Source organism: Pleurodeles waltl, chromosome 10 (assembly GCF_031143425.1).
Source record: "Pleurodeles waltl isolate 20211129_DDA chromosome 10, aPleWal1.hap1.20221129, whole genome shotgun sequence".
NCBI lineage: Eukaryota > Metazoa > Chordata > Amphibia > Caudata > Salamandridae > Pleurodeles > Pleurodeles waltl.
The window spans coordinates 1,044,450,730-1,044,471,894 of record NC_090449.1 but is presented as its reverse complement, the minus strand read 5'-3'; the positions used below and the strand labels follow the sequence as shown (position 1 = coordinate 1,044,471,894).

At 45.5% G+C, this 21,165-nt stretch overlaps 1 protein-coding gene and 1 non-coding gene across 3 annotated transcripts in view; both read right to left on the bottom strand.

Annotated features, from left to right (window-relative positions):
• Positions 1–21,165, bottom strand: part of TOP2B (DNA topoisomerase II beta) — a 485,217-nt gene that overhangs the window by 362,229 nt on the left and 101,823 nt on the right. For both annotated transcript variants that reach the window (XM_069212028.1, XM_069212029.1), the window contains exons 3-4: positions 18,715–18,805; positions 13,481–13,544 (exon numbers count right to left, since the gene is read on the bottom strand). In XM_069212028.1, coding sequence (XP_069068129.1) covers positions 13,481–13,544; positions 18,715–18,805 — 155 coding nt within the window. The remainder of the gene's footprint in view (positions 1–13,480; positions 13,545–18,714; positions 18,806–21,165) is intronic.
• On the bottom strand, positions 15,813–15,925 carry LOC138262528 (small nucleolar RNA SNORD89). The gene has a single exon (XR_011199250.1). It is a non-coding gene; the product is annotated as a small nucleolar RNA SNORD89 (small nucleolar RNA).

Genomic DNA, 21,165 nt, shown 5'->3' with positions numbered 1-21,165 from the left:
CCTAAGGTGTCCTGAGCTGAGGTGACTCTGACTTTTAGAAATCCTCCATCTTGCAGATGGAGGATTCCCCCAATAGGGTTAGGATTGTGACCCCCTCCCCTTGGGAGGAGGCACAAAGAGGGTGTACCCACCCTCAGGGCTAGTGGCCATTGGCTACTAACCCCCCAGACCTAAACACGCCCTTAAATTTAGTATTTAAGGGCTACCCTGAACCCTAGAAAATTAGATTCCTGCAACTACAAGAAGAAGGACTGCCTAGCTGAAAAACCCCTGCAGAGGAAGACCAGAAGACGACAACTGCCTTGGCTCCAGAAACTCACCGGCCTGTCTCCTGCCTTCCAAAGATCCTGCTCCAGCGACGCCTTCCAAAGGGACCAGCGACCTCGACATCCTCTGAGGACTGCCCCTACTTCGAAAAGACAAGAAACTCCCGAGGACAGCGGACCTGCTCCAAGAAAAGCTGCAACTTTGTTTCCAGCAGCTTTAAAGAACCCTGCAAGCTCCCCGCAAGAAGCGTGAGACTTGCAACACCGTACCCGGCGACCCCGACTCGGCTGGTGGCGATCCAACACCTCAGGCGGGACCCCAGGACTACTCCGATACTGTGAGTACCAAAACCTGTCCCCCCTGAGCCCCCACAGTGCCGCCTGCAGAGGGAATCCCGAGGCTTCCCCTGACCGCGACTCTTTGAACCTAAAGTCCCGACGCCTGGGAGAGACCCTGCACCCGCAGCCCCCAGGACCTGAAGGACCGGACTTTCACTGGAGAAGTGACCCCCAGGAGTCCCTCTCCCTTGCCCAAGTGGAGGTTTCCCCGAGGAACCCCCCCCTTGCCTGCCTGCAGCGCTGAAGAGATCCCGAGATCTCTCATAGACTAACATTGCGAACCCGACGCTTGTTTCTACACTGCACCCGGCCGCCCCCGCGCCGCTGAGGGTGAAATTTCTGTGTGGACTTGTGTCCCCCCCGGTGCCCTACAAAACCCCCCTGGTCTGCCCTCCGAAGACGCGGGTACTTACCTGCAAGCAGACCGGAACCGGGGCACCCCCTTCTCTCCATTCTAGCCTATGTGTTTTGGGCACCACTTTGAACTCTGCACCTGACCGGCCCTGAGCTGCTGGTGTGGTGACTTTGGGGTTGCTCTGAACCCCCAACGGTGGGCTACCTTGGACCAAGAACTAAGCCCTGTAAGTGCCTTACTTACCTGGTTAACCTAACAAATACTTACCTCCCCTAGGAACTGTGAAAATTGCACTAAGTGTCCACTTTTAAAACAGCTATTTGTCAATAACTTGAAAAGTATACATGCAATTTTGATGATTTGAAGTTCCTAAAGTACTTACCTGCAATACCTTTCGAATGAGCTATTACATGTAGAATTTGAACCTGTGGTTCTTAAAATAAACTAAGAAAAGATATTTTTCTATATAAAAACCTATTGGCTGGATTTGTCTCTGAGTGTGTGTACCTCATTTATTGTCTAGGTGTATGTACAACAAATGCTTAACACTACTCCTTGGATAAGCCTACTGCTCGACCACACTACCACAAAATAGAGCATTAGTATTATCTCTTTTTACCACTATTTTACCTCTAAGGGGAACCCTTGGACTCTGTGCATGCTATTCCTTACTTTGAAATAGCACATACAGAGCCAACTTCCTACATTGGTGGATCAGCGGTGGGGTACAAGACTTTGCATTTGCTGGACTACTCAGCCAATACCTGATCACACGACAAATTCCAAAATTGTCATTAGAAATTGATTTTTGCAATTTGAAAAGTTTTCTAAATTCTTAAAAGACCTGCTAGGGCCTTGTGTTAGATCCTGTTTAGCATTTCTTTTAGAGTTTAAAAGTTTGTAAAAGTTTGAATTAGATTCTAGAACCAGTTGTAGATTCTTAAAAAGTATTCCAACTTTTAGAAGCAAAATGTCTAGCACAGATGTGAATGTGGTGGAACTCGACACCACACCTTACCTCCATCTACAGATGAGAGAGCTAAGGTCACTCTGTAAACTAAAGAAAATAGCAATGGGCCCCAAACCTACCAAAGTACAGCTCCAGGAGCTTTTGGCAGAGTTTGAAAAGGCCAACCCCTCTGAGGATGGCAACTCAGAGGATGAAGATAGTGACTTGGAGGGAAATTCCCCCCCTCCAGTCCTACTTAGGGAGAGCAGGGCTTCTCAAGCCCTGACTCCACAAATAATAGTCAGAGATGCTGGTTCCCTCACAGGAGGGACCAACAACTCTGAAATCACTGAGGATAACTCCAGTGAAGAGGACATCCAGTTAGCCAGGATGGCCAAAAGATTGGCTTTGGAAAAGCAGCTCCTAGCCATAGAAAGGGAAAGAAAAGAGATGGGCCTAGGTCCCATCAATGGTGGCAGCAACTTAAATAGGGTCAGAGATTCTCCTGACATCCTAAAAATCCCCAAAGGGATTGTAACAAAATATGAAGATGGTGATGACATCACCAAATGGTTCACAGCTTTTGAGAGGGCTTGTGTAACCAGAAAAGTAAACAGATCTCACTGGGGTGCTCTCCTTTGGGAAATGTTCACTGGAAAGTGTAGGGATAGACTCCTCACACTCTCTGGAAAAGATGCAGAATCTTATGACCTCATGAAGGGTACCCTGATTGAGGGCTTTGGATTCTCCACTGAGGAGTATAGAATTAGATTCAGGGGGGCTCAAAAATCCTCGAGCCAGACCTGGGTTGATTTTGTAGACTACTCAGTAAAAACACTAGATGGTTGGTTAACTGGAAATGAAGTGTGTGACTATGTTGGGCTTTATAATTTGTTTATGAAAGAGCACATTTTAAGTAACTGCTTCAATGAAAAGTTGCATCAGTATCTGGTAGACCTAGGTCCAATTTCTCCCCAAGAATTGGGAAAGAAGGCAGACCACTGGGTCAAGACTAGGGTAACCAAAACTTCCACTGGGGGTGACCAAAAGAAAGGGGTTACAAAAACTCCCCAGGAGAAAGTGGGTGACACTAGAAACAAAGAAAAAGAGTCCTCTGTAGGCCCCCAAAAACCAGAACAGGTGGGTGGGCCCCAAGACACAACCCAAAACAAAGGTGGGTACCAGGGTAAGAACTGGGATGCCACTAAGGCATGGTGCCACAACTGTAAACAGTCTGGGCACCACACCAAGGACACTTCTTGTCCCAAAAACAAACCCCAGAACAAAATTCCAGGGGTAACCAGTGTAGCCATGGGAGATGACTCCTCAGATGAGGAGGTCTTCATAGCCTTCAACTGGAAACAGGGCCCAACAGGTGAGTTGGAGATTCCAGAGGGAAGTAGACACTTCCACCACCTACTGGTGAATGGAATCCCAACCACTGCCCTGAGAGACACTTGTGCCAGTCACACTATTGTGCATGACAGGCTGGTGCTCTCAAACCAGTACATCCCAGGTGAGACTGCCAGGGTAAGAGTTAGCCTAGACAGGGTCACTAAGAGGCCTGTGGCTTTAGTACCCATAGAAGTGGGTGGCACTCTTAGCTGGAGAAGGGTAGTAGTCAGTACAGACCTCCCCCTTGATTGTCTCCTTGGAAATGACTACCCAGAGGTTAGTCAGAGCCCAAGAGAGGAACTGGTCCAGTGCCAGTCCTCTCCCAAGGATTCTGGAAGTCCTGCCTCTGCAGTAAATGCAAGTAGGCCCCAGAAGAAAAAGAAAAGGAAACAGAGTAGGAAAGGTGGACAACCTTTAGCCAAGGTTCCAGCAAGCCAAGGAGATTCTGCTCCAGTAGGGGAGAACTCCAAAAATGGCTCTGATAAAGTCCAACCTGACCCACAAGAAGTCCTGGCTAGTCAGGCAACTGTTAAGCCCGAGTGGGTGGCTCCTCAGCTAACAGAAGAAAGAGTGGAAGAAGGGTGTTTACTACAAGATGTGGTGACCCCCCACTCTAATACAGCAGACAGGCACCCTGAACCCAAAAAAGCCTGTAACTTAGCCCCTTCCCTTCTAGGTGAAGAGCTAAAGGTGTGGTTCTGGGCACTGACAGCTGTCAGTGGCCTCTGCTGGGTGTTAGCCTTTATGGCTGCACTATCCTTGGCCTGGTGGTCTGACCCCATGCCAAATAACAAGTTAGGCCCCCTGACCCTGTTGGTCATGGTGGGGTTACTCCAGCTCTGGGTAACCTCTTTGGGTAAGCTAGGGGTGACCCTGGCTAAGATAAGATTAGCAGAGGTGGATACCTCTGACCTCAAAATAGAGAGAATGGGTGAAGACATAAAAAGCACAGACAAGAGGCAGTTCAGACTAGGTCCTATCACTGTGGAAGTGGGTCAGTTCCCCAGAGGGAATGACCTGAACAGGAGGATGTAAGGCAGAGTAGGCCCTGCAACAAACCAGCCATTTCCTCTACTCTTCCTCGCCTGACAGACTAGGAAGACTCTTCCAGCGTTGGCTGAGTCTCCTGGCCTGTGGGCTGGGGGGGGCTTGTGTAAAGAAATGGCTCCCTGTTGCAGTTACCCCCCACTTTTTGCCTGATACTGATGCTGACTTGACTGAGAAGTGTGCTGGGACCCTGCTAACCAGGCCCCAGCACCAGTGTTCTTTCACCTAAAATGTACCATTGTTTCCACAATTGGCACACCCTGGCATCCAGATAAGTCCCTTGTAACTGGTACCTCTGGTACCAAGGGCCCTGATGCCAGGGAAGGTCTCTAAGGGCTGTAGCATGTATTATGCCACCCTAGAGACCCCTCACTCAGCACAGACACACTGCTTACCAGCCTGTGTGTGCTGGTGAGAACAAAATGAGTAAGTCGACATGGCACTCCCCTCAGGGTGCCATGCCAGCCTCTCACTGCCTATGCAGTATAGGTAAGACACCCCTCTAGCAGGCCTTACAGCCCTAAGGCAGGGTGCACTATACCATAGGTGAGGGTACCAGTGCATGAGCACTGTGCCCCTACAGTGTCTAAGCAAAACCTTAGACATTGTAAGTGCAGGGTAGCCATAAGAGTATATGGTCTGGGAGTCTGTTTTACACGAACTCCACAGCACCATAATGGCTACACTGAAAACTGGGAAGCTTGGTATCAAACTTCTCAGCACAATAAATGCACACTGATGCCAGTGTACATTTTATTGTAAAATACACCACAGAGGGCACCTTAGAGGTGCCCCCTGAAACTTAACCGACTGTCTGTGTAGGCTGACTAGTTCCAGCAGCCTGCCACACCAGAGACATGTTGCTGGCCCCATGGGGAGAGTGCCTTTGTCACTCTGAGGCCAGTAACAAAGCCTGCACTGGGTGGAGATGCTAACACCTCCCCCAGGCAGGAGCTGTGACACCTGGCGGTGAGCCTCAAAGGCTCACCCCTTTGTCACAGCCCAGCAGGGCACTCCAGCTTAGTGGAGTTGCCCGCCCCCTCCGGCCACGGCCCCCACTTTTGGCGGCAAGGCTGGAGGGAACAAAGCAAGCAACAAGGAGGAGTCACTGGCCAGTCAGGACAGCCCCTAAGGTGTCCTGAGCTGAGGTGACTCTGACTTTTAGAAATCCTCCATCTTGCAGATGGAGGATTCCCCCAATAGGGTTAGGATTGTGACCCCCTCCCCTTGGGAGGAGGCACAAAGAGGGTGTACCCACCCTCAGGGCTAGTGGCCATTGGCTACTAACCCCCCAGACCTAAACACGCCCTTAAATTTAGTATTTAAGGGCTACCCTGAACCCTAGAAAATTAGATTCCTGCAACTACAAGAAGAAGGACTGCCTAGCTGAAAAACCCCTGCAGAGGAAGACCAGAAGACGACAACTGCCTTGGCTCCAGAAACTCACCGGCCTGTCTCCTGCCTTCCAAAGATCCTGCTCCAGCGACGCCTTCCAAAGGGACCAGCGACCTCGACATCCTCTGAGGACTGCCCCTACTTCGAAAAGACAAGAAACTCCCGAGGACAGCGGACCTGCTCCAAGAAAAGCTGCAACTTTGTTTCCAGCAGCTTTAAAGAACCCTGCAAGCTCCCCGCAAGAAGCGTGAGACTTGCAACACCGTACCCGGCGACCCCGACTCGGCTGGTGGCGATCCAACACCTCAGGCGGGACCCCAGGACTACTCCGATACTGTGAGTACCAAAACCTGTCCCCCCTGAGCCCCCACAGCGCCGCCTGCAGAGGGAATCCCGAGGCTTCCCCTGACCGCGACTCTTTGAACCTAAAGTCCCGACGCCTGGGAGAGACCCTGCACCCGCAGCCCCCAGGACCTGAAGGACCGGACTTTCACTGGAGAAGTGACCCCCAGGAGTCCCTCTCCCTTGCCCAAGTGGAGGTTTCCCCGAGGAACCCCCCCCTTGCCTGCCTGCAGCGCTGAAGAGATCCCGAGATCTCTCATAGACTAACATTGCGAACCCGACGCTTGTTTCTACACTGCACCCGGCCGCCCCCGCGCCGCTGAGGGTGAAATTTCTGTGTGGACTTGTGTCCCCCCCGGTGCCCTACAAAACCCCCCTGGTCTGCCCTCCGAAGACGCGGGTACTTACCTGCAAGCAGACCGGAACCGGGGCACCCCCTTCTCTCCATTCTAGCCTATGTGTTTTGGGCACCACTTTGAACTCTGCACCTGACCGGCCCTGAGCTGCTGGTGTGGTGACTTTGGGGTTGCTCTGAACCCCCAACGGTGGGCTACCTTGGACCAAGAACTAAGCCCTGTAAGTGCCTTACTTACCTGGTTAACCTAACAAATACTTACCTCCCCTAGGAACTGTGAAAATTGCACTAAGTGTCCACTTTTAAAACAGCTATTTGTCAATAACTTGAAAAGTATACATGCAATTTTGATGATTTGAAGTTCCTAAAGTACTTACCTGCAATACCTTTCGAATGAGCTATTACATGTAGAATTTGAACCTGTGGTTCTTAAAATAAACTAAGAAAAGATATTTTTCTATATAAAAACCTATTGGCTGGATTTGTCTCTGAGTGTGTGTACCTCATTTATTGTCTAGGTGTATGTACAACAAATGCTTAACACTACTCCTTGGATAAGCCTACTGCTCGACCACACTACCACAAAATAGAGCATTAGTATTATCTCTTTTTACCACTATTTTACCTCTAAGGGGAACCCTTGGACTCTGTGCATGCTATTCCTTACTTTGAAATAGCACATACAGAGCCAACTTCCTACACTCGCCATCTGGTGTTGGGCCGGAGTGTTACAAGTTGTTTTTCTTCGAAGAAGTCTTTCGAGTCACGGGACCGAGTGACTCCTCCTTTTGTCTCCATTGCGCATGGGCGTCGACTCCATCCTCGATTGTTTTTCCCCGCAGAGGGTGAGGTAGGAGTTGAATTGTAGTAATAGTGCCCATGCAATGGAGTGACTAAGTATGCACTTATTTAAGGTTGAGATGATACATATATAAATAATTGAAGGTAACTTCCAAACTGCTACAGGCTCCCGGGGAGGCGGGTGGGCACATGCGAATCTACTGCGACTGATGCCACGAACAGATGTACACTGGGTAAGTGACATTTTCAGTTCGATGGCATCTGTCGCTGTAGATACGCATGTTCTGCAATAGACTAGTAAGCAGTTATTTCCCCAAAAGCGGTGGATCAGCCTGTAGGAGTGGAAGTAGTCTGAAATAATGTCCTTAATACAGCTTGACCTACTGTGGCTTGTTGTGCGGATAACACGTCTACACAGTAGTGCTTGGTGAATGTGTGAGGCGTAGACCATGTGGCTGCCTTACATATTTCTTACATTGGGATGTTTCCTAGAAAGGCCATGGTAGCACCTTTCTTTCTGGTTGAGTGTGCCCTTGGTGTAATGGGCAGCTGTCGTTTAGCTTTAAGGTAGCAGATTTGGATGCATTTAACTATCCATCTGGCTATACCTTGTTTTGAAATTGGGTTTCCTGCATGAGGTTTTTGAAATGCAATAAAGAGTTGTTTAGTCTTTCTGATGTTCTTTGTTCTGTCAATGTAATACATTAATGCTCTTTTGACATCTAATGTATGTAGTGCCCTTTCAGCTACGGTATCTGGCTGTGGAAAGAACACCGGAAGTTCCACTGTTTGATTTAGATGGAACGGTGAAATAACCTTTGGCAAAAATTTAGGATTGGTCCTTAGGACGACTTTATTTTTGTGTAGTTGTATAAAAGGTTCCTGTATAGTAAACGCCTGAATCTCGCTTACTCTTCTCAGGGAAGTAATGGCGATGAGAAATGCCACCTTCCAGGTTAGGAACTGTATGTCGCAGGAGTGCATGGGTTCAAAAGGTGGACCCATAAGTCTAGTTAGGACAACATTTAGGTTCCATGAAGGAACAGGTAGTGTTCTTGGTGGTATAATTCTCCTAAGGCCCTCCATGAATGCTTTAATGACTGGTATTTTATATAGGGAAGTTGAATAGGTAGTCTGCAGGTATGCAGATATTGCTGCAAGGTGAATCTTAATGGAAGAGAAAGCTAGGTTAGATTTTTGTAAGTGAAGCAAGTAACCCACTACATGTTCTGGAGTTGTGTGTAATGGTTGTATTTGATTAATATGGCAGTAGCAAACAAACCTCTTCCATTTACTTGCATAGCAGTGCCTGGTGGATGGCCTTCTTGCTTGTTTTATGACTTCCATACATTCTTGGGTAAGTTGTAAGTGCCCGAATTCTAGGATTTCAGGAGCCAGATTGCTAGATTCAGCGATGCTGGATCTGGGTGTCTGATCTTTTGGTTGTGCTGTGTCAACAGATCTGGCCTGTTGGGCAATTTGATGCAGGGTACCACTGATAGGTCTAGCAGCGTTGTGTACCAGGGTTGCCTTGCCCAAGTTGGTGCTATCAATATGAGTTTGAGTTTGCTTTGACTGAGTTTGTTTACCAGGTAAGGAAGGAGAGGGAGAGGAGGAAAAGCGTAAGCAAATATCCCTGACCAGTTCATCCATAGGGCATTGCCTTGGGATTGTTTGTGTGGGTATCTGGATGCGAAGTTTTGGCATTTTGCGTTCTCCCTTGTCGCAAACAAGTCTATCTGAGGTGTTCCCCAGAGTTTGAAATAAGTGTTCAGTATTTGGGGGTGAATTTCCCATTCGTGGACCTGTTGGTGATCTCGAGAGAGATTGTCTGCGAGTTGATTTTGTATCCCTGGTATAAACTGTGCAATTAGGCGAATTTGGTTGTGAATTGCCCAATGCCAAATTTTTTGTGCTAACATGCTTAACTGCGTGGAGTGCGTCCCTCCCTGCTTGTTTAGATAATACATTGTTGTCATGTTGTCTGTTTTGACGAGAATGTATTTGTGAACTATTATTGGTTGGAAAGCTTTTAGTGCTTGAAAAACTGCAAGAAGTTCTAGGTGATTGATATGCAGTTTTGTTTGATGTACGTTCCATTGTCCTTGTATGCTGTGTTGATCGAGGTGTGCTCCCCACCCTGTCATGGAAGCATCTGTTGTTATTACGTATTGTGGCACTGGGTCTTGGAAAGGCCGCCCCTTGTTTAAATTTATGTTGTTCCACCACAGAAGCGAGAGGTAAGTTTGGCGGTCTATTAACACCAGATCTAGAAGGTGACCCTGTGCTTGAGACCACTGTGATGCTAGGCATTGTTGTAAGGGCCTCATGTGCAGTCTTGCGTTTGGGACAATGGCTATGCATGATGACATCATGCCTAGGAGTTGTAATACCATCTTTGCTTGTATCTTTTGTGTTGGATACATGCGTTGTATGATGGTGTTGAAATTTTGAATTCTTTGTGGACTTGGAGTGGCTACTCCTTTTGATGTGTCTATTATGGCTCCCAGGTATTGTTGTACCTTGCGTGGCCGAATCTTGGATTTTGTGAAATTGACGGTGAACCCTAGTTTGAAGAGGGTTTGTATGATATGATTTGTGTGATTTGAGCACTCTATTAACGAATGGGCCTTGATTAGCCAGTCGTCTAGATATGGGAACACATGTATTTGCTGCCTTCTGATGTGTGCAGCGACTACCGCTAGACATTTGGTAAAGACTCTTGGTGCGGTTGTTAATCCGAAAGGCAGTACCTTGAATTGGTAATGTATTCCTTTGAATACAAACCTTAGGTATTTCCTGTGCGATGGGTGAATTGGTATATGGAAATAAGCATCCTTGAGGTCTAAAGTTGCCATGTAGTCGTGCAGTTTTAGCAATGGCAATACTTCTTGTAGTGTGACCATGTGGAAGTGGTCTGATTTGATGAAAGTGTTGACTACTCTGAGGTCTAGGATTGGTCTCAGTGTTTTGTCCTTCTTTGGTATCAGAAAGTACAGTGAGTAAACTCCTGTGTTTATTTGTGTGTTTGGCACTAATTCGATTGCATTCTTTTGCAATAGTGCCTGCACTTCTATCTCTAGGAGATTGGAATGGTGTGTTGTTAAATTTTGTGCTTTTGGTGGTATGTTTGGAGGGAACTGTAGAAATTCTATGCAGTAACCATGTTGGATAATTGCTAGAACCCAAGTGTCTGTAGTGATTTTCTCCCATGCTCTGTAATAATGACCTATTCGTCCCCCCACTGGTGTTGTGTGGAGGGGGTGAGTGACATGTGAGTCACTGTTTAGTAGTAGGGGTTTTGGGGCTTTGGAATCTTCCTCTATTTCTAGGGAATTGCCCTCCTCTATATTGTCCCCGAAAACCTCCTCTATACTGTCCTTGGTAACTGGACGGTGTGGCTTGTGAGGTGCTGGCTTGTGTGCTTTGACCCCGAAACCCCCCTCGAAAGGGCGTTTTACGGAATGAGCTGTAATTCCCTCTGCTCTGCGGGGAGTAGAGTGCGCCCATGGCTTTGGCAGTGTCCGTATCTTTTTTGAGTTTCTCAATCGCTGTGTCCACTTCTGGACCGAACAGTTCTTTTTCATTAAAAGGCATATTGAGAACTGCTTGTTGAATCTCTGGTTTAAATCCAGACGTTCGGAGCCATGCATGCCTTCTGATAGTTACAGATGTATTAATTGTCCGTGCAGCTGTATCTGCAGCGTCCATGGAGGAGCGGATCTGGTTGTTGGAGATGGCCTGTCCCTCCTCAACCACTTGTTTTGCCCTATTTTGGAAGTCTTTGGGCAGATGTTCAATGAGATGTTGCATCTCGTCCCAGTGGGCTCTGTCATAGCGCGCAAGTAGTGCCTGGGAGTTCGCGATGCGCCACTGGTTTGCAGCTTGTGCTGCGACTTTTACCAGCTGCATCAAACTTGCGGCTTTCTTTATCTGGGGGTGGTGCATCTCCAGATGTGTGAGAGTTGGCCCTTTTCCTAGCTGCTCCTACAACAAGAGTCTGGTGGCAGCTGTGTTGTGATGAAAGCCGGGTCTGTAGGAGGCGGCTTATACTTTTTTTCCACCCTTGGTGTGATTGCCCTACTTTTGACCGGGTCCTTAAATATGTCTTTTGCGTGCCGGAGCATACCAGGGAGCATAGGCAGGCTTTGGTAGGAGCTGTGGGTGGAGGAGAGTGTGTTGAACAGGAAATCATCCTCGACCTGTTCTGAGTGGAGGCTTACGTTGTGAAATTGTGCTGCTCTAGCCACCACCTGAGAGTACGCGGTGCTGTCTTCTGGTGGAGATGGTTTTGTAGGGTATGCCTCTGGGCTGTTATCTGACACTGGGGCGTCGTATAGGTCCCATGCGTCCTGGTCTTGGTCACCCTGGCTCATGGTGGTGTGAGCTGGGGAGTGTGATGGCGTTTGTGCTGGTGAAACGTTAATCACGGGCGGAGGAGAGGGTGGTGGTGTAACTCTTTTCACCACTTTTGGTTGTGGTACTTGTTCCGCCTGGAACTCCAACCTTCTCTTTCTCCTAATGGGGGGAAGGGTGCTTATTTTTCCTGTCCCCTGCTGAATGAAGATACGCTTTTGCGTATGGTCCGCATCAGTTGCTTGTAGCTCTTCCTCAAACCTATGCTTCTGCATTTGGGAGGTTAGCGAGTGCTCTTCTGTATAAGAGCCTGAAGCTGGGTCGCTTGCAGTTTGTTTCGGCGTCGAAACTGTGTCTGCGTGTTTTTTCGGCTCCGAGGTGACTTTTTTCCTTTTCGGTGCCGAAGCCTCTCGGCGTCGATCTGTTTCGGTGCCGCTGTCTCGGCGTCGAGCCGTGTCCACACCGGCATCTCGGTGTCGAGGCTTGTCTCCAGCACTTTCTCGGTCCCGAGAAGGCTGCGTGCCGGTGTCTCGACCGGAGTCGGACGATCTCGGCACTGTTTGGGCCTTTTTCGGTGCCGACGGTCGGTCACCGATTTTATGGGTTGAGCCATGGCCTGGTGGCAGTGGCGTCCCCTGGGCCTTGTAAATGTTTCTTTGTGTGGTTTTCGACGTCTTACTCACGGTTTGTGTATCGTCGAATCCTTCGGAGTCTGAGTCTTGGATCGAGAAGGTACCTTCCTCTTCCTGTTCCTCGAACTCCCGTTGGGCTGTCGGTGCGGACGCCATTTGAAGTCTTCTGGCTCGACGGTCTCGGAGTGTTTTTCGGGACCGGAACGCACGACAGGCCTCGCAGGTGTCTTCGCTGTGCTCAGGTGACAGGCACAGGTTGCAGACCAAGTGTTGGTCTGTGTAGGGGTATTTATTGTGGCATTTGGGGCAGAAACGGAACGGGGTCCGTTCCATCGGCGTTCCTCAGCACGCGGTCGGGCCGACCAGGCCCCGACGGAGGATCGAAAAACTACCCCGAAGGGCACCGGAGCTCTTCGATCTTCGATGCGGTGTTGAATCTAAGTACGCCGATCCCGAACGCAACAATACCGACGAAAATCTTCCGAAATTAACTATTTTTTCCGTTCCGAAACTCGGAGCGACAGGAACACGTCCGAACCCGATGGCGGAAAAAAAACAATCGAGGATGGAGTCGACGCCCATGCGCAATGGAGACAAAAGGAGGAGTCACTCGGTCCCGTGACTCGAAAGACTTCTTCGAAGAAAAACAACTTGTAACACTCCGGCCCAACACCAGATGGCGAGCTATTGCAGAACATGCGTATCTACAGCGACAGATGCCATCGAACATTATGTTTGAAAAATGCTTTGAGCACAAAGAAATGTTGAACAAAATATACTAAGAAAGAAAAGTGCAAAAACAAAAGGAAATTCATACACAATACAGCATAGCAACTGGAGGAATGTCCTTAACGTACTGGACGAAGAAAGAAATTGCCAGTGGGCACATGACTTGCAAGTTAAATTTAACACCAGGGCTCGGGTTTAACAACAAACACCAAATCATTTAAACCCAAACAGGGACGTGGCACATTCCAAAAGATATACATTTTGAAAGAAGTATTAGGAGTGAAAAATATATTTTCACCACATAAGCCCATAATATACATCTCCCTAGGAACCAATCATTAGGACTATCCAAGCCTCTATCATTGACAGTGATGTCTGGGCAAAATCAAAGTGGGCGATTATGGTTGGAATCTTCCTTTTCTAAAAAGCGAAAGTGAAAATTATCGTTCAAGAACTGGAAACAATATTTAACCAATTCCTCAAAATGATGATAAACTGTGGAAGCATGCTTCTACTTACGGATCAATGGAAATTTTTATACAGTTCATGTTCTTGTCCCTTTGTTTATTGTCAGCTGCATTTACTACAAAACAAACGGGTTTTTAGAACAATTAATTTACCCAATAACTTCAAACATTCACAACCAGGCAACATGTGTGTCTCATTTTATTTTAGGATACATACATTTAGGTACGATGATATTTAGGCACAATTTGGACATCCAGCATTGAAATTCAACTTTTTAACCGTAACAAACACGTGACTGCTAACAAAATCAAACATCCACAAAGGAAAATCTAATGTCTTAATTATTTGTTTTTAAGTTCCTCAGAAACATGAGCTTACCGAGGACCCAACCCAAACATTGTTACAGTGAAAACTATATAGAAGGCTGGAACAACAGCACTGTCTCTCTTTGGTAGAAGGACCACATAACACAGGAGCTCCCACCTTTAAAAGATCTAAAAACACTGTAGTTATTAAACTATTTAAGAAAACGTAATCTCTGGCAGGATTCTTTATAGTGACGTGATGACTACAGGAACAATCAGTGAACAAACAAAATCCAGGGCATATACCAAGCTTCATCAGCAAAGGTGTATGTTTTCCTTTCCTAGAGTTCTTTGATCAGTAGCTTGTTGGGATGTGAATTCCCATGGGGTGGGTTCAACTGCCATCCTTCTAAAGACAGAGTGTAAACCTGGAATGTTTTCTATCTCCAAAGCATCTCTTTCTCTGGATCACCCACAAGCACGGTCTCTACTTATATAAAAAAAAAAAAAGAAATGTAAAAGAGTTCAAGGTTCCAGAAGGGAGATACCTTCATAGCATACAAGGCACCTCTTAACAGATCACTAAGCTGCAGTGTAGCTAAGTGTCCATCCCAATTCTAAAACCTAGCAGTCCCACATAGAAATATTAAGATTACATATCTGTCTTTAACACAGTAGGGCACTTCAATGCCCTTTGGGTAGCTTGTATTAGACGAATAAGCTCATATACAAAAAAAAAAAAAACCTTCAAGCACATTTTCTAAAGTCAACCCTACTTCAGAGACTTCCCCCATGGATGAGGATCATTATTCAGTTGGGGCTGAATGGAGAAAAATGAGAAGACATTACAAGTCTGTGGGTTAGTACTGAGGAAATGAGCATGATTAAATTCACAATGAAATGGAGCGTGGGCTGCCTGATCAATCATGAACCTAAAGGACCTTGGAGATATTGGAGCAGGACCTGCCATACAACGAGTAAGAGCGGTTGCGAGCACACTGCCCTTGCTCATGTACGGCTGCACAGCAGAAAAGTAGGGAACTCCGTTTTCTAAATGTTAATCTTTTGTTCACATGAAGGTAGACAGTAGTTTGCATGGATAACTTGTTGATATGGGATTATATTTCAGCATCCTTTTCACAGAATGACAACGGTTCTAGGTGGGCATTAATTCATGGTCTTTCCTATTCAATACACTGAATAGTACTAAATGCACAAAGATTTGATTTTTAGAAAATTTCTTCCAGATATACGTGACCAAAGATAAGCAACCCGAAATGCTTTTTTCTAGAGCTGCAGAATGAGTTTCCTTAGAATCCCACAAATGCTTTATCAGGAGGTGAGGTGACCGTCCTGCTAGAAGGAACATTTGTTTCACTGCCCATTCTACGACACACAAAAATGACACGAAAAGCTAGAGTGATCAGTTCTTCACTGACAATCAGATGACCAGCTTAAATAAACTGGATGGAATTAAATACAACTAAAAAAAACGAAACCAAAGAGAAACAAGTTGGACCAGTTGCCAGCTTCTGATCAAAACATTTCAACATTTCAGGTTCGGTAGTCCGCAAATTATGCAAAACAAAAACAAAAAAATAGATGTGCAAGACCACATTCACATTTTGTGAGTGCAAACTCTAAAGTCTTATTCACAGAAAAGGGAGTATTTGGAATTTGAACTGGAAGAATTGTCTGTCTGAAGTTTAGAACAAAGGGACACAAAAATGTGAGAATTTCAGGATGGGCACCCAGTAAAGTAGGTGAACGTTGTACTCAATCTACTGCAATTAATTCACCACCCTAGAAACAGAGAATGTGCTAAGTTAAAGGAGGGGTTAGTCAATTTCAGGGTAAGAAAGAGTAGGGCTTATCCCAATAAATAAATGGGGGGGTTTAAAGGGGAAACATTGGAAAAACGAAAAGCTACACATGCAGTATGCACATTTGCATTACTTCTACACACGATATTTTGGAACCAACATATGACTAATATTTCCATACTTACACAACGGATGAATTATAACCATAACCAATAAAGCCAGCCATCATGCAACTAGTCATCTCAATACAATGCTACTGAGGTCAGATCAGATTTCGCTTCAAGGGAATTTGTCATGGCATCTCCACCAGAGAGCAAACTGCTAAGGGAGACACTTCAATTCGGCCTTTTCTGTCATCATTCCTCAGTTTCATAGCAACTGTATTGCAAGTGTAAGCCTACAGTGTCTTATTTGCAGATAGAAGGAAAAAAAGGTACTGACTGCCATAGTAAAAGAGCAAAACAATGTATTGCAGCAAACACTGCAGAAAGCAATGGGCTCTGTCCAAAGTACCCATGTTTTAAAATTGGAAAAAAACATAACTAACATCACATTAGATTACATACTCTTCTCTCACACTGCGAGATGAAGGCTTCCAGAGTGAGCCTGCAAAGGCTGCTGTAGTCACCCATCTCCCCTTTACCCGGTTTGCAGTGAAGGAGTGGTTCATGCACTACAGGGAGTGCAGAATTATTAGGCAAATGAGTATTTTGACCACATCATCCTCTTTATGCATGTTGTCTTACTCCAAGCTGTATAGGCTCGAAAGCCTACTACCAATTAAGCATATTAGGTGATGTGCATCTCTGTAATGAGAAGGGGTGTGGTCTAATGACATCAACACCCTATATCAGGTGTGCATAATTATTAGGCAACTTCCTTTCCTTTGGCAAAATGGGTCAAAAGAAGGACTTGACAGGCTCAGAAAAGTAAAAAATAGTGAGATATCTTGCAGAGGGATGCAGCACTCTTAAAATTGCAAAGCTTCTGAAGCGTGATCATCGAACAATCAAGCGTTTCATTCAAAATAGTCAACAGGGTCGCAAGAAGCGTGTGGAAAAACCAAGGCGCAAAATAACTGCCCATGAACTGAGAAAAGTCAAGCGTGCAGCTGCCACGATGCCACTTGCCACCAGTTTGGCCATATTTCAGAGCTGCAACATCACTGGAGTGCCCAAAAGCACAAGGTGTGCAATACTCAGAGACATGGCCAAGGTAAGAAAGGCTGAAAGACGACCACCACTGAACAAGACACACCAGCTGAAACGTCAAGACTGGGCCAAGAAATATCTCAAGACTGATTTTTCTAAGGTTTTATGGACTGATGAAATGAGAGTGAGTCTTGATGGGCCAGATGGATGGGCCCGTGGCTGGATTGGTAAAGGGCAGAGAGCTCCAGTCCGACTCAGACGCCAGCAAGGTGGAGGTGGAGTACTGGTTTGGGCTGGTATCATCAAAGATGAGCTTGTTGGGCCTTTTCGGGTTGAGGATGGAGTCAAGCTCAACTCCCAGTCCTACTGCCAGTTCCTGGAAGACACCTTCTTCAAGCAGTGGTACAGGAAGAAGTCTGCATCCTTCAAGAAAAACATGATTTTCATGCAGGACAATGCTCCATCACACGCGTCCAAGTACTCCACAGCGTGGCTGGCAAGAAAGGGTATAAAAGAAGGAAATCTAATGACATGGCCTCCTTGTTCACCTGATCTGAACCCCATTGAGAACCTGTGGTCCATCATCAAATGTGAGATTTACAAGGAGGGAAAACAGTACACCTCTCTGAACAGTGTCTGGGAGGCTGTGGTTGCTGCTGCACGCAATGTTGATGGTGAACAGATCAAAACACTGACAGAATCCATGGATGGCAGGCTTTTGAGTGTCCTTGCAAAGAAAGGTGGCTATATTGGTCACTGATTTGTTTTTGTTTTGTTTTTGAATGTCAGAAATGTATATTTGTGAATGTTGAGATGTTATATTGGTTTCACTGGTAATGAAAAATAATTGAAATGGGTATAACATTTTTTTTGTTAAGTTGCCTAATAATTATGCACAGTGATAGTCACCTGCACACACAGATATCCCCCTAACATAGCTAAAACTAAAAACAAACTAAAAACTACTTCCAAAAATATTCAGTTTTGATATTAATGAGTTTTTTGGGTTCATTGAGAACATGGTTGTTGTTCAATAATAAAATTAATCCTCAAAAATACAACTTGCCTAATAATTCTGCACTCCCTGTACATGGAGAAGCCCACAGATGGATTCTGCAGATACCCGGGCTGCAAACCCACCCTTGGAGTTATGCCACTGCTTGTTTTGGTGTGCTAACAGCATGCTGGCCTCACTCAGGCATCCTGTGCTGCCTCCTTCCCACGTGCCTTCAGCCCTGCATCCACGACCCGACTGGATACACCGCTAGAGGGCAGCACACCCTCACTCATTTGTAGTACAGGCGGGAATCAGACCGAATTTGCCCAGACAAACATTTAAAAAAAACCTACATAAAGTACGTAAATTAACTGGCGAGCGACCTGCATTTGAGCTTGGGGAAAACATTGATGTATGATGCGTTTTATGTTATCTCTGAATATTGTTTCAAGACCCTCCTGTACCTTCCCTATTTTACAAGCCCAACCACACCGCTGATTTAAGTGAGAGGACTTGGACATTAAATGTATAGTGTAGGTGTGAGTGGATTCAGCTCTCTGTTCGTGTACCCAAGCATTAACGGCTGCCCTTTCTAGTTCACAACCCTTACTCAAAGAATCCGCACCGATAAAGGTGGCAATCCTGACACACTGCAGGGGAGCGGGCAGAGGATATTTCAATGTTGGAGAGAGGGTAGAAACAGCCCTGTTAGGGAGGCTTGAGGCTAGGCTGCTGACCTCGATGTCGACCAGTCGTTGAGTGCGCTCTGCTCGTTACTGGAGGTGGCCCACCCAGTGATTAATGGAAACGCTTCAGGACTTGCCGATATCTTTACGATCAATTGAAAATAGTACATGACAAGAAACCATGTACGATATGCAGTTTTATCTTTCTTAACTTTAAAGCAACGTGTTTCAATCAACATTAAACATATGAGCTTTTTCAGAGCTCAAGCAAATACAAATTCAATTCCACAGGTAGGTAAACAAAAGTGACAAGATGAACCTACCTAAAATTTCATCGAAAATCTTGTACAGTCCAGGTACAAAGGTAATTTCTCTACAATTCATTCCGATCTCTTCATCATAAACCCACATTGACTGAAGACAAAAAGGAAAACACAATAATGAATCGAACATTTCACTCCATGCAAAACTTAAAAACATTAAATTACATACTACATCGAGAGCAGTAACCAGGGCAACAATCAGGAAACAAGGTGTAAGCAACTGGATTGAAATTGTGTCTAAAACAAAGACATTCATTTAAGGAGGTATTTAAGATATTTTCACTTAAAAGCCACAGTATTTGTTTTATAACACAAACTATCTTTTAGTGGGTCAATGAGAAACAATAAAATGCATTTTAACAATAGGTATTGTAAGCCACCCTGCAGCTCTCACATCTCTAACGGTTTCTGAGGAACCAGAAAACATAATCAGTCATGCTGGTGGACGTAAAGGGCAGTATACTGTGCAATACTTACTATTTCCTAGTAACACTGGTGAGTATTTCACAACACAGACCCTACCGAAAAACGGAACAAGCAGAGGCAATGCCAAAAGGTCTCATCTCTGCACATTTTTTATTTAAAAAAAATAAAAATAAGGGAGTGAGTTGGGGAAGAAACAGCACAGAGGGAGGGAGAGTGAGAGGACCCACGAGACAATGGAAAATGTGGGTGAGATAGGGCAGGACAGCGACAACCGAGGGGGTGGGCGAGGGGGTTGCAGGACAGGGACAACCGAGAGGGTGGGCGGGGGGGGTTGCAGGACAGGGACAACCGAGGGGGTGGGCGGGGGGGGGCAGGACAGGGACAACCGAGGGGAGTTGAAGTAAAAATGGCATTCAAAGGTGGGCTGGGAGGGAGCAAAAAGGTAACTGAGGGAGAGGAGAAAAACGAACACAGAGGGGGAGAAGTACATGAGGGAGACAGCTAGAAAACACATGCACTCTTTTAGAGTAATTAAACAAAAAGAACCAAGTAGTGACTGAAAAAGTGAGCTGTGGGAGGACACAGTAATGTACCCATGCTCCAGAGGAGGAACAAACACAGGAAGAGGAAGGACAGCTTATGGAGGCTGAGCAATAAGCAGCAAGCAAGTGTGAGTGACGAAGCTAACCAATGGCAAGCAACTGGTGGACTCTAAGCCCGTTTTAAGATAGCAATACATCTTGCAACACACAGCACATGCTCTATATTAGGCTAAAACTAGAAATGACTAGAAAAGATACCGATTAGATGTATGCAATTCTTCATGCTTAATTTAGGAAACCAAGACACTGCAGCCAAAAACGCAGTGTATATTCTAGACTTGTGATGTCATACAGAGTAGAGCTTGGATTTCTCGCTATGCCAGTACATGTTTGAAACATGGGAATGGTGCTAGTCAGTTCATTAAGCAAAAATCATGCACAGCAGTCCATGTTGCTGCTCTACAAATGTGTGAAACGGGGATGAATCAAAATACTACCAATGCTGCTTTTCCTGTCATGGAAGGAGTATGAAGTCTCTAAAGTTAACATCTCTATTGTATGTCTTGAAACACTATAGAACCAGCACTAACCGTTTTATTGCTTGTTCTAGCAAATGGTCAACACATTACAAATGCTGACATAACTGGACTGTGTAATATTTCATCCGCCAAATCAGCACAGGATCGAAGCAGAGAAATAAAAACCGAAGCAAGATTGATGGTACGATATGGTAAAATAGCCAATGTTGGGCTAGCCTGAAACAAATCAAGTAACCAATTGTATATTAAAAGGGCATTTGTCCTTTACTTTGTTCTGTAATCAATGATTCAAAAGGAATTTACCTCAAAGGTTACAGCCACAAAAAAGATTTCACATGAGATCATTTCTACACAGTGGCGTAAAGTAAAACTCAACTTCAAACATATTTTCAGAGGAAAGATCAACTTGTAGGTGCTTGTATCAGTAACACGAAGTCTACAGAGGACCGATAAGCAATCTTCTCTGGTTGCAAAAGATCTGTTAATAGGTACAGAGAAACTGGACAACATCAAAACAAATGGTTTTGATAATCGTTGAGTAATCTTGATTAGCTGTGTAAGTGGCCATGGAGTACGGAGGAAACCAGAGTACTAATACATTAGCTGTTATCTTAAGTACAGTTGCAGCATGTTTCAGTTTTCTAGAAGGATACTACATAGATGGAGAAACAGGCTGTGGGGAGAAAACAAGATGTGTATAGGAGGAAAAAGCTTTATTTGTTGTGTGGTTTTCAGTGTTGTTACAAGTCTTGTTTCTTCAAGGTTGTAATGCCAGTATTAAAGATTGCAAAACTTTCTTCAATTACAATAAAAACCTTGAAAATGAAAAATGGTATTAGAAGTAAAAAAAAAATTTAAAAAAATGGGCAAATTGTTTTTCTCTGATCCGTTACTCTATACAACTATGTTCAGGAAACTAACTCTGAAACATCAAAAACACTAAG